A 14,166-nucleotide genomic window follows, 5' to 3' on the forward strand; every position below is an offset into this window, starting at 1 on the left:
GGCTGTGACAGTACATAACACACTTTACATTCTGTGTATTTTCTGTCAGTTCAGTTTTTGATTCATATATAAAAGTCAGTTTGGCCTTTTAACAACTGAGAGAAATGACTTATTTTACTATTAGAAAATGAATTACGTGCACGTTCAGTTTCAGAAAATAAGATGAGAATAACCTTTTCCCCAATTAAACAACCCATTAAGACATACTAAATCATAAAATGCACAAAATGCCATACAGATCTAATATTTGATAGAATAATTTAAGACTAAAAATCCTCTGGAATAACATGTTGAAAAGTAACGTTATCACCGACCTGTTGTGACCCTGTCAATTACTATTGACTTTATCAATAAGCTTGTACTCATTTTGTTACCAGCATATACTTTTTTTTTTTTCTTTTTTTTTTATCATTTCATGCCACTGACAAAATACTCGCATCTTAATCGGAGCAAAATCGTAAAATGAAAAATCTCGTATACAGCGGCATCTAGTGGAAGATACATTTTACTACAAAAATGAACGATTAAAACTCCAGAATCTCGAAATCCATGTGAACGGACTAGGTTGAAAGGACATCCTATGAATTAGGTATATTAAATAGGAAACAGACAATTTCAGCTTTACATGACTGCTACTCTTGCACTTGCATTTATGACCATTTGCATTTAAGTCCCCGGTCATAGGGCAAGACCACTGAACAGCATTTGATTTTCACAACAGAAAGCAACATGGTGAGATAGATTTAGCATGCTTCATTTAGGTGGCACACAGAAAATGACTCACCCAAGCTCTCCAGAAAAGGCACAATATATCATTCATAACCCTTATAAATGGTGTGCCAAGCTTGTATTAATTGAGCCTACATTTAGACTACCCATGACACTTGCTGCACTCTGATTTATTAGTTAATACTGGGTATACAGAAACAAATACCTACACACATTTCTGTCAACAGGCCCTTCACTAAGGGTTTTCTTTAGCCTGTAATTCATCTTAAATTATTCCCATGGGCCAATTAAAATGTTTTGGGATCTAGGACAACTTGGTACATAGTATTCTGTGACTGTTTCTTCTATTAAACTAGGTGTAGTTCTCCACTGGGAATAGTATAATCACTGATTCAAAAATTCATCAAAAATTATACTTGGGCATCATAATATATTACATTTACTCACTAAGCTGAGTCAGAACATTTTACCAAGAAGCACCAAAAGTGGTTTAATACAGGAAACAGGTTGTTGCCTGATTTGTTAATCTAATCAGAAGAGGTATGTTTATTTATTTATTTATTTTTTGAGTCCTGCTCTTTTAAATGTATTAAAGTGCTAACGTCACTGAAGCCATCTGTCATGGCTGGTGAAAGGGGTGTGATTTCAGGAGCAACCTTGAATAACAAGTAGATGTAGGCCTATAATATATCCTTCAAATTCTTATTGCTTTCATTTCATTTTCCAGTGATTTTAGTTTCTGGAAAAGTGTAATTCTATTCAATTAAATTCTATTTAATTTTATAAAATAATATCTTATCATTAAAACCTGAATATGGCACAGGAAATGAAATGTCAGGTGACGGTGATATTTACAGTGTCAATATTTGTCTTTTGCACCTAGGTCTATAATGCAGCCTAACTAAGCAAAAAAGAACTAGCACTTTTAACTTTAACTTGGAGGTTCAGGCTGTTTATTAAAGGTGTTTTGACTTGCATATTTTGAAAATGCTGTACAATTAAAATAGAACAGAAAATTCCACATGTGTTACAAGAGACATCTGCTGGACATTTCTCTAAAACACACATTGCCAGAGTGAACTGTCCTTTGTGATTTCACTCTGGTGTTGTCCTATTGTCCTAAAGACAATTTTATATCAGGGAATAAACCTGAAGATTAAATATGTTTAAATATGTCAGTGTGCTATTTTGAATTTGAATAGATTAAAAAACAAAACAAAACACAAAAACTCAGCAACAAAAATTCCCATTGTATTTTCTATTACTTTATTTGTACATTGAGTAATAATTAACTATAATTAACAAAACAAAGTTTGAAATATGACTAACAACAGAATGTGCAGTGCCAATCATAAAATAGCTACGTTATAATTTCATCAGCTGCACAGTAGCCTTTACAATGTATTTATGTTAAATGCTGGCAACACTGTCTTAAATTAGATACTGAAAACGCAGTCTAAACAGTAAGAATTTGATAGTGTTAGGTTGCATAATAAATATATCCCAAAACTCCTACTGAACTATATGATTAATTTGCCACACTGCATAAGCTAATGCCTATGATGCATATCATTTCTGAGATTTGCTTAATTATAATTGCTTAGTTATAATAGGTCATTATTGTTTGGGGATGCTAATACAGGCTCAAACTACCTCTACTTACTAAGAGATTGTGAAAAATCAAAACTGTTGTAAAACAGTACATGTATGTATACTGTGGAAAAGTAAACACTATTTTTTCATGACCCAGAAATGATTAATGCTGGAATTTTACCTGCTTTGCCATTTAAATACCTTTAGGACACAGAATGTCATTTGCAGTAATGGCTTGCACTAAATGTGCTGCATACAAAGTTATATGTTGTCCCATCTATCATTGGGTGCTTGATTTGTCTCCTATTAGGTGACTTGACAAATGTCCCTAGATAAACCTGTTTCCATTTCTACTGAGTGATCAATATCCCTGATCAATATTGATTTCTTCATCTGCTGTCCTTTTTCTTTCCTCCATCAATTGCTCTTCCCTTAGCTGAGCAGTTTATCTTATGAGTGAATATATCCTCTGTTAAAAGCATACGACATCACTGTGACTACCACTTATATTTTCCAGGAGATGTGTTGCTTCAGGCTTTTCTAAGCACAGAAGCATAGTATAAACTGTCACAGCCTTGTGTACTTGTGTGTTGTGTGTCATTTCGAAGCTGATGCTTGGAAATGATACTACAACTGCATTTGTCTACATCTAATCAAAACCAATACATTTGCCAGTATAAAACCGAATCAATCTGTTGCAGTGGCAACTTCAAAAAATGGAAGAAACAGTCTAAATTAAGAGATAAAGCCACATTAATTTTTCTACAGAAATATTAACATAATTGAATTACATTAATTTGAAGTTGTGATTTTTATGTAACAGGGATGTGTTAGCAAATAAAATACATCAAAATATGTTAAAACATTCTTAAAGTAAGTGTGTGTGTGTGTGTGTGTGTGTGTGTGTGTGTGTGTGTGTGTGTGTGTGTGTGTGTGTCAGTGTGTGTATGTGCACATGTATTAGTCATAATGTCTCAATAAATAAGCCCTTAATATGTCATGTAAATTATTTCTTCTAAATAATAACATGGTACTCTAAGTGATCAACAGTGGAGATCACTTTGTTTCATGGAAAGTCAGATTTTATGAGCAGCTGCAAGGTCATTTAGCCTTGAGCCACACTTACCTCAGTCTCATAAACCTGATCTATTTAGGTAGCATATTAATCTGATTAAGTTTTAGCCTCTCCAATACCTACTGGAAGCACAGTCCACACCACTTATGTCTTTTATTAGCTAAGTGGAGTTAAAGGTGTATACCATAAAAATAATAAACCCTCTATAAGACTTAAACGCAAATGGTAATTTTCAACTGACAATGCCAAAAATATCAAATGATGTAGCTGTACATAAAACAGATTATGTGTGAGTTGCTATAATAATTGAGTCAGCCCTGGTCTCTGTTGACTGTTGATAATGATAACTTACAATAAATGTTTAGTACAGATATGAAGAAAAATAATTCAGATGTGTGAGAATGTGGGAACAATAGATGGCACTCTTGGGCAGGAGTCAAGATAACATTCATTTTGTGACGGACCAGGTGTGTGTTTCCAGTGTTGTCATGTCATTATTGGCCCTGTCATTATAGTAAATTATCAACTTGGCTTATGCTTTACATAGACTACAATATGAAATATTTATTTGCTGTGTGTCAACACATCTTGCTGCATTTGGATATTTCTCCACTACATATTTTGGCACAAGAATCTTCATTAGGTTGTTTTTCTACATGCTGACGTGTCTAGTTTATGCCAATCACATATCATTATACATATTGATCACCGATCAGTTTAATCTAATCACTGTGTTAAGACCTTAACCCTATGCAGGTCACTCACAAGTAAACCAATGAAACTGCTTTGCTCATCTGATGCTGGGAAGTTTCAAAAGCAAGAGAGGGAGTTTTATTAGGCATAGAAACTTCATGCAGGAAAAAGTAAACCTTCTGTCCACACAGCAAAATGCCCTCTGATGAATACATATCAAGTTTTTTCTGTATAGTTGGGATTGTTTGTTTATCTGATTGTCTGAAGTTGTCTATCTATCTATCTATCTATCTATCTATCTATCTATCTATCTATCTATCTATCTATCTATCTATCTATCTATCTATCTATCTATCTATCTATCTATCTATCTATCTATCTATCTAATGTAATGTCCAATATGAAGATAAAAGACAGTAATGAGAAAAATATGACTGTGCAATTATGCATAAACCTATCTAAGATCTCTGATGGTGATTAATTTTCCCCACTAAATTATATGACAGGAAACCATAGGCTGGTGAAATGGCTTTATAATTAGAAATCTGAAGTAATTGAAAGGCACATGGCAATTATATGTTCTGCTGATAGCAGGGTAGTTATATCCACAGAAAACCACCACTTATTGTGATTTCATATTTCAAGCAACTGTTGAAGTTCTGTCTTCAAGTGAAAATGCTGGATCACTGACATGTCATCCACAAAGAGAAATCTAAAGTGAGTGTTAATGTATTAACAATTTATTTATGGAATGATCCATAGATGTTGGACTGAAGAGTTAACATAGTTTGGAATTAGCCACATTTAACTGTAAAATATTGTAGACTACACTAGCTTGTAAAACCCTCCATGGGATCAGAAACAATGACTGAGATTCCAGTGGCTTGGATGTTTGCAATGCCCTTATTGTCTTGTTTATGTTCTCATTTCTGCACTGATACCAGTAGTTTTCAATCACATATACATTAGATATAATATAACAAAAGCGCATAGAAAAGGAAGAATTCCCTTATTGCTATAATGATTTATTTGAAACATCTAAAGCCCCCTGGTGTTTTCATATTCCTTTAATGCAGATTTCTTCAAACAGTGATTTAAAATCACCTTCCTAAATTATCAGGTGTAAGTGCATCAGTTAAACCTTTTGATTTGACTGTTCAACTATATTTCCTTAGCTGACTGTAGACCCTGCCCTGCCTTAGTATTTATCACTCCATTGACGTGTTATACGCAAATGGGAGCAGAAGGGCTGATCTCTCGCCTGAAGAGGTCATTCTGGCTACAGTTGCCACTTGTTGCCAAAACCCTCGGAGCCTGCGGACTCGCCGCGATATCAAATATATATATATATATATACACACGCACATGTATATATACATATATATATATATATTTATATATATTTTTTTTCCAAAATCGAGTTTCCTCGCGATCGTAATATCTCGATGTTGAAACGGGAATACATCGGCATTTGACTGTTTGGTAAAAGGATACTTTTGAACAAATTAATTGCCTTTGACCGGAGAAGCATGGTTGACAACACAAGCATAGCAACTAAATCTGCATTGGTAAGCATCCGATATCCTGGTTACAACAGTCAATTTTACAAAGCCTACAGTTTTTATTTTACAGCATTCCCTATCTTTAAAGCTATTTCTTATTTATTTACTTATCTGAACGTAATATGATGTTTTTAATAACATCCGATACCCAATAACGTTGCTTAGACGCACAGCCATAGCAATAGTATACGGTACCGAGGACTAGGCTATTTGATAAATTATGTTGTTACATTGCCCAGCAAATAACTTTTACTCAAATTTCATTTCCCTAACCTGTCTAAGCAACATCATTTTTCTTTTACATGTTATTCTTAGAACACGAGAATTTCCACTTTCTTCCAACTTTTTGAATGATGACTTCTACAAGTACATTTTTTGATAAGCGCAAAAGTGGTTTGTCTATATGTTAAAAGTTAAACGTCAAAGCAAGTTTTCCTAAGTTCGTACAAGAAAACGTTTTGTTAAATACGAATTTTCAATGCAGAAAGCAAAGGTTTTTGCCGTTTCATCATATTTTTAAGAATATTTGGTTAGATAGCTGGCTACCACATTGGAGGTACCACAGTCATAACTTTAGTGACATTTTTGATGTTTTTTTGTTTGCCTGGGCATTTGTTAGCATTTTGTTCACCTACAGCCTTGTACGTTTAGAATTGACGCTCCATTTCCCCCGCAGCAAGCCGCATTTTCGTCAGCGAACAACCTTCCCCTGCACGTCCCCTCTTCCACTTCTCATAGTCACTTCTCTGGTGCACAGTCTCACTCCTCCAGCGGCACCGGAATGAAGTTGGAAGCGGTTATGGAAAACCTCCAGCGACAGCAGGCGGCTCGCCTTGCCCTGGAAGAAAAACTGCGCCAAGCCGAGAAAGACAAGGACATTAGGTCTATGGTGGAGTCCCAGATCCAACAACAAGCTCTCGCTTTCCGTCACTACCAGGCATCAGTTCGGGGGGCTTTCGCCGGAGGAGCACCGAACTCGCCGGGATCGAGCTCTAGCGAGCGGCACCGCAATCACCACGACGTTCAGAGGCTTGCAGAGCGCGTAGACGACTCCGACATAGACGATGAGCAAGATGTGGACCGTGAAATGGATGAGGACGACCGGGATCTTGAGGAAGACGACAGTATGAATGAGGGCTTAGGGGACGATGATCTTGAAGGACCCCTTGCACATTATCCACCTCGTCATACGTTGCATTCCGGTGCGGGACAGTCACCAAAAAGTATTTCGGCGCTTCCTCTGTCCAGAGTTCAGCCTCCGTATGCAGTTCCGAGGCAGCCCGAATCACCAAGTGCACTAGCGCCGCACGTACAATCGCAGCACCACGAGTGGACTTACGAGGAACAGTTTAAACAGGTAAGACGACATGAGTTGTAGGTTAGGTTTAAAAGTGAAGAAAGTACCTTAACCACAAACCTAAGTAACTGGTATAAAATAAATAATAATTACAACATATTTAAACAGCATTGTTCTCATTGAGTTTGCAAAGTTGGCACACCATGAGCCTTTTTCTTCTGTATGTGTCAGAAATACCTTAGCATCATCTCTCCCTCTTAACTATTCAGTATAAGTTCATGTAGGTCATGTGACATTACACTGTACTAAACTTTGGGTTGATCTGATGTTTAACAGTGAAAGATCATTAGGCTAATGGAAAAAAAAAACAGTGTGTCTATATATGCAATATGTCTTTATTCAGACAAGGTTTTGAGGTTCTAGTTTTATAATGTCTCTGAACTGGGCACTGAATTCAAACTCACATCTCCCTTCTTACTTTAGTCTGACTTTATTGCAGCCAAGCTAAACTCCAGTCAACTTATATAATGTCTGAGCAGCATTTCCAAGTAGTACACGACATTCTATCCAGTTTTACCTCGATGTTAATTTGAGTCCATGATATAGAAATTGATTAAGTATTCGTCTGCAAAAAGAAGAAGAAGAAGAAGAATAAAAAAGATATAGTGGATACTTGCATACATGTAATGGAATTACAGAATTATGCATTGGAACTGGGTTGGCATAATGCTCATATAATCTCCCCCAGAAGATAGCTCAAGTGTATTCTCTGAGGAAAATTTACATTGATACAGTGATGGCTGAGCTCTTAAACTAACATAGATCTATATAGAGTGGGCCTGGATGGACCTTTCATTCTTTATTTATGATGGATCATTCAGAGCCATGCCTAAATGAGATATGTACATTAGAGGCTGCATTAGTGTATGCAATGGTGTAATTTAAGGCATAGAAATGCAATTCAAATGAGGGCATCAGCCTTAATTGAGGGTCATAAAATGGAACATAATGACATAGGAGCCTTCTCCTTTTATTCGCATATGAGCAGCGTTTCCATGGAAAATGAATGGTGGGGCATGCAATGTACTGTCGTTTTTCCATAGTCAACTTGAGCAATATGATAAAACTCACAAAAATGTCAACAACTAAAATGCAGGAGTAAGTTTATACTATTAATTTAACATCTGATAAATGTAATATTTAAGATCAGTTCGAGAAAGCTTTGTAAAGTATGAAGGTGGTAGTGTTTCTATAGAATTTGCAAGTTGTCGCTGATGCAGATCAGTAAAAGTTTGACAAGAAATGAAAAAAGAACCAAAACAAACAATAAAAACCCACTACATAATCATCCATATCACAGAAGCGGTTTGGTTTCACAGAGGTCAAAAACATACTTTTTGCAATCAGCCTTAAGATATTTCCACAAATCAGTTTACACACAGGAACAATGAAAGGATGCATTTGGCAGACTGAGCGGAGCCAGTATATTGCCTGTTTTTGACATTGCAAAAAAAAAAAAAACACATTTAAAGGCAGTAAATACCTCTCTGAAATAAGAACAAGATGTTGCTTTGGGGGTGAGGAGTCCATTGCACTGGACATTGTGACCAGATTCCTGAACTTTGCATTTATGACAGTGAATAATGCCAGCTTGTCTGTTTGGCTTTGGGAGATTAACCTATGACATATTAAAAGCCACCACTTTCAAACATTTCTTTTTTCTAACTTGATGCAGCAGTTATAAAGTCTGTCAAGCTTTTTAGTAAGAAAAAAGTAATTATATGCTGCCTAGTGTCTCTTCAGCAAAGTGATTTGTTGTAAAATGATTGTATGATACATTGTTTACTATAAATTTTGTTTTTCATTCTAATATGTTTACCTTTTTATCTTGCTGTGTATACACACCCATACATGTTCAGCGAGTATTGAATAAGTACAAAATACAGAGAGGGTGTAAAGAACCAATAAGGAGAGTCCAAAAAAACCCCAAAACTGAAAGCATTTGCCATATGACCATTTGTTGTTAAAGAAAGAGTCAGGCAAGTGGGAGGGAATAAGCACAAAGTTGCGTGGAGTTTTGGCAGGAGTGCAGAAAACTAGACCTGCTGGCATTCCAGTCTGGCTCCCACCCAAAAATGCTGGGATCTCCCTGTCTGGCAGTGAGCGCGCATGTGTCGGCTTACAGCCAGACCATTACGAAATGAGAGCAAACTGCATACTTCAACACAATCCAGTCATACAAATGTGCATGTGTGTGTTCAGCATATCTACTGTAGACAACCGCGCTTGCTGAAGCGTTCTGGCAGACCAATGCATTGCTGTAACCCCTCTGATAATAACTGCTACATTGATGAACTAAAAACATGCAAATAATGTTCTGATTTGTAAGTGTTTTGTGTCCAAAAAAGCAATGTACTTGTGACAAATAATGAGCAGTGTTTTAAAGTGCAGTGTTATTAAATATATCAATTCTTTAAGATGGTGACAAATGTTAATCTAGCAACCTTGAAATCCCATTATAATCAATCTGTCCAGAATATACATCAGTTATCCCAATAAAACTGAATGTCCATTTTCCCTCACTGCAAATAGAAATTTTTGGAGTGCTCTGTCCAGCCTCTACTTTGGATTCAGTGCTTTTGTTTGATCTCCCCACTGCCCTTGTCGTCCCTATGCCATGTTTTGCAAACATAACAAACTCTCAGACTGGGTTTTTCCCATAACAAGCATCACTCAGAAGACCATGGAGGAGGGCTGGAAGGGGATCAAGGGGGCGGAGGGAAGGCAGCAGTGTATGGTTTCACTATAGAAGCCTGCAGAGACTTGGCTTGTGTTTCCCTCTTTTGTTTGCTTTGGCAGATCTAGGCTAATGGCCAGCTTCTCAACTCCAAAAGCCTTAACTCTAAAATTTTGGTACTATTTGGTCTAGCATTTTTGGAAGCATTTCTTTTTTTTTTTTCTTCAGAAGCAGTTAAAGATTGCACTGTGTCTTACATATTTACACATATTTCTGCTAAAAACAAAAACAAAACAAAAAAACAACAACAACAAAAAAAAAACATGAACAGCACAAAAGGAATCCTCTTTCTAAAATTTGTAGCCTTAAATTATTCTTGTATCTATAACTGTAGCTTTTTAATGGTCTTTTTTATTTTCAGACACTTCTCTGTGAGATATATCATGCACAGGTTACTCAGTTTAGCAGCAGTCGGCGGTGACCTAATTCTGACTGTGGAGGTGAAGCTAAACATTTCTTGGACAAAAAGGGAAATGAGGCAATTGTGAAATCACTGAAAGGAACACAAAGTTCCTTCTTAGTCAGGAAGCCAAAATAGGTTTTGTGTTTAAATAAACAAGGTTATTGGGTTTAAGCATGATGGTGGCTACTTCTTTATTTTCACAGTTATGTCCTTACAATAAAAGGACAAAAAGAAGAACATTTAACATCTGTCCAAATGGAACGGAATGTGAAGAAGGAAGCTCTCTGCAGGGAAGAGCAGCCATAACCCATAATGCTCAGCAATGGGATATTTTTAAATAACCTATCTAAGGCTGTTCTCAAGTAACACTCATCCCTTCAATTTAGACCCATTAATTTCTTCATAAAAGCACTGGGTGCCTGTCTTTGACCCAAGCAGACACACAGGCACACAGAAATTTCAGGCTCAACACAAGAAATTCCTTCTTCTTCTTTTTTTCCCCCCCTTTTTTTTTTTTACAATGCCTGCTCCACCCCGCCGGTTGGCCCTTCTGCTTCATTGCAGAGCTGAGGCCATACCTTTTCAGTCCACAGATCCATTTAGTCACTCAGCATGCAGCCTCAAGCTGAAACACATGCATGGAGCCGAACCCTCCATATGGCAGAGACACTGGTGTTTATACCCAGCAGCAGTAGTACTGTAGTAAGAGTAAGCTCTCCTGACAGACTCTCCAGACAGCCATAGCTCCTGGCCTCCTGATGTGCCATTGCTGGAGGTATTTAACAGCATTCATGCAGCCCTCACCACTGTAGATGCCTTTTTTTTGTAACAGATTGCTACAGAGTTAGCCACAAACTTACAGAGTTAGCTGTAAAACCAAAAAGATTTTTAGTCGCTAAATGCTGATCTAGGATAGGTTCCTGTGACCAAACAATAACCTTGAGTATTGTGAGAGAACCTTCAAAGTTGTTCTCAGATCTGCAGCTTGGGCAACATCTACAAGAAACTGAAAAGGAAAAAAAAGATAGCTGGCAAATGGTCTCTTGTCAGAGGGTTCTGTTTTAAGGCTATGTTTGTCAAAGCCTCAGTCTTCACTTATGTTCTGTCAGGGAAAATATGCCTGGAACGTTTTTCGCCATAACTCAAGCAAGGAGTGCCAATAAAGCACATATGGGGATACAATGTGCCATTGAGGCTTTAGTGTTTTGGCAGCAAAGGGCTCCTTATTTATTAAAATACTGGTTTATTTGAGCAGTTTTACTCTGTGTATTATATTTTATATATGCTTGCCCAGTATTTGTGCAGCTTCTTTGGGCAATCCAGCTCATTTAATACAGAGACATTATTAGAGAAGACAAGCCACTCTATGAAATATGAATGGAGTAACTTGTAATGCACAACACACCAGTTGTAGTATGGTAAGTCAGTAAACACACAAATGCCAAATGCCTTGTTCCTAAATACATAGTCAGACCTATCATATTCTTTCAATGAAGCATGCATGGATTTAATGAACAACTGTCTTTGCGACAGTCTTTACTAGTTGGTGACTAAAATGACTCAAAATTGCATTATATTATCATACTAATACCTAATGTATTAACACTTGGCAGTTAATTCTCATATTTCCTATTTAATTCAACTAGAAATTAGCTTGCAAGCTAGCTGGTTATCGCTAACTATATTAACTAGCTAGCATGTCTCAGCACAATGAACAATAAAACAGGCTTCAGCAATACTCCAACATTATTAAGTTTTGTGCATGACCTGGTGAGCATATCTTGGTGTTTACTGTTATTCACAAACCATATGTAAGTGTTTGACCCAAAACCACAAAGTTTGTTACATCATACCGGTGATTTCATAGATGTAAGTTAGAGTGGCCAGACATCCAGTTATAGGCCAGACAGTCCATTTTTTCCCTGTCCTCTATACAGCAGAACATCTGGACTGACACATATTTGTCATCCTTCTGAAGTGAACTGGTAGTTGCTTTCCAACTGAGCAATATTATTTCATTGTGTCACTGGGTCATGTCATAGCAAATACTTCATTGGTTTAGCAGATCAGCTTATACCTCACCTACCGGCTAACCGCAGAATGTCTATGTTCTAAATGAGAGTGATGTTCCCCTTTTAGGGGATATTACAGTGGCCACCATGCTATTAGTTTTGTAGTATTGAGTGGGTCTTCTTCATTCTAGATGGGAACCTGGTCTTGCATAACTGAAAATAACTGCTAGGGGCATTGCAAAAATGGGCACGGAATGGACAGGCAAGGGGCTTTGCTTAATGCAAACCAGAATTGTTATTATGTTAAACATAACAGCAGAAGTTACGAAAAACCTGACTTTGGTCTAATGGCTTGCACTCTTGCAGAAGACTTTTACCGAGACTGATGATCAGTCAAATGCAAATTCATATATTCACAACTGAAATCTAATTTGATACCACATGCAGTCTAGACTATAAGTGTAGACAGTAGGTAATGCTTTAAACAAATAAATTAGTGTATTACAGTCCTGAATGATCATTTCTTTGGGTGTGTGTGTGTGTGTGTGTGTGTGTGTGTGTGTGTGTGTGTGTGTGTGTGTGTGTGTGTGTGTGTGCATGTGGATGTGTGTGTAAAAGTGGATGATAAAAACTCATTATTTTGGGGTATTTACAGACAGTATCCTAAGGAATCATACGTGGTTGGTGTTACAGAACTGCCTCATGTACTATATTGAATGTCACTAGACAGAGCAACAGTGTGTTATGAAGTACTGTGCACTGTAATCCTTGCTGACATTTACCTGTATAGCTAATGGTTTCCCGATCTTTTCCCTTATTCTGTGAATGAGGTGTGACTCCGAGTGGTTTGTATGCTACATGGCGGCAATAGTTAGAGCTTAACTGTGGGGGGAGGCTGCATGCTTTTCTGTCACCTGATCTCAAGACATTATACATTGGTGTTCCAGTGCATTGTGGGTTCTGTACTATGGTAGTGAGTTGAGTAATGGCACACTGTTAAGCTTCACATAACTATTTAGGGATCAAGTGTTCTTGTCCATTTTTTGAAAATGCACCCTGTCTCCAGTCTGTATACACTTATGTAAACACCTCACAGTAAAGAAGCACCTTGGATATTGATCATACAACAATTCTATGGATTCTAATAATTCAGAAGATAAGTGTTTTTCACATTAAAAGACAGTATGCTGTATACATTATGGGTTAGTCAATTTTGGCTGGTTTGATCAAGTTTGCCATTTTTATTTCCATTCCCACTAATAATAGTTTGCGAGCATAAAGTACAGTTCACATGGAGGTCCATAAAGGTGATTTGTCTTGAAATAATTGGACTGCTCACCATGGCACAATTAGAGCAGTGTAACACTCCGTAAGACATGGTTTTATATAACGTATATAATTATAGTCCCACTAATATTGCTTCTTAATAAAACATTCCACATGATATTGTTAATTTAGAAAAAAACTACTTTGTATATGGCCTTCAGAAGGCCACACAGTAAAACGCAGCTTCCATTAGTAATTCAGACACACAATGACATCATAACTTTTACACAGTGAGTTCAAATGGTACATTTGTTCTTGTCAGCGTTTGACTCGTAAACAACTATGTAAAACGGCTACGTGCAGGCAACAAAATATACTTTAATTTCACAGATGTCTCTGTAATTTCTGCAGTAAATGCTTTTTATCTGTAATAGGCCTAACTCGCACCATTTGAGCAGATACAGCTCTACCATATATATCTATATTTATATGTCAAGTTCACTAATGCTTTCCAGTCTAGACTATTAAGATTATTTTATTCTTCATAGTAGCCATAGTATTATAATTCACCACAACCACTGCTAGTTGTTTATTGTATTTCTATATTAGAAGCAACTATATAATTGAATCCTGGTTAATTCTGCCATCACTGTAACAGTGTTTTTCTATCACTTTGAGCTTGCAAACTAATAAATGTTTACCCAACTTGCTAATTATGTGACATATTTCCTTTTTAATA

The 14,166-nt window shown here is 36.8% G+C and overlaps 1 protein-coding gene across 4 annotated transcripts in view; it reads left to right on the forward strand.

The window, feature by feature from the left end:
• Nucleotides 1-5,263: 5,263 nt before the first annotated feature.
• The window catches only part of arid3c (AT rich interactive domain 3C (BRIGHT-like)), a 58,720-nt gene continuing 49,817 nt past the window's right edge, over nucleotides 5,264-14,166 (forward strand). For all 4 annotated transcript variants that reach the window (XM_081714152.1, XM_081714151.1, XM_027028857.3 and 1 more), the window contains exons 1-2: nucleotides 5,264-5,658; nucleotides 6,329-7,009. In XM_081714152.1, coding sequence (XP_081570278.1) covers nucleotides 5,620-5,658; nucleotides 6,329-7,009 — 720 coding nt within the window. In that variant the 5' untranslated portion in view covers nucleotides 5,264-5,619. The remainder of the gene's footprint in view (nucleotides 5,659-6,328; nucleotides 7,010-14,166) is intronic.

Source organism: Electrophorus electricus, chromosome 5, assembly GCF_041902795.1.
Source record: "Electrophorus electricus isolate QZ-2024a chromosome 5, ASM4190279v1, whole genome shotgun sequence".
NCBI lineage: Eukaryota > Metazoa > Chordata > Actinopteri > Gymnotiformes > Gymnotidae > Electrophorus > Electrophorus electricus.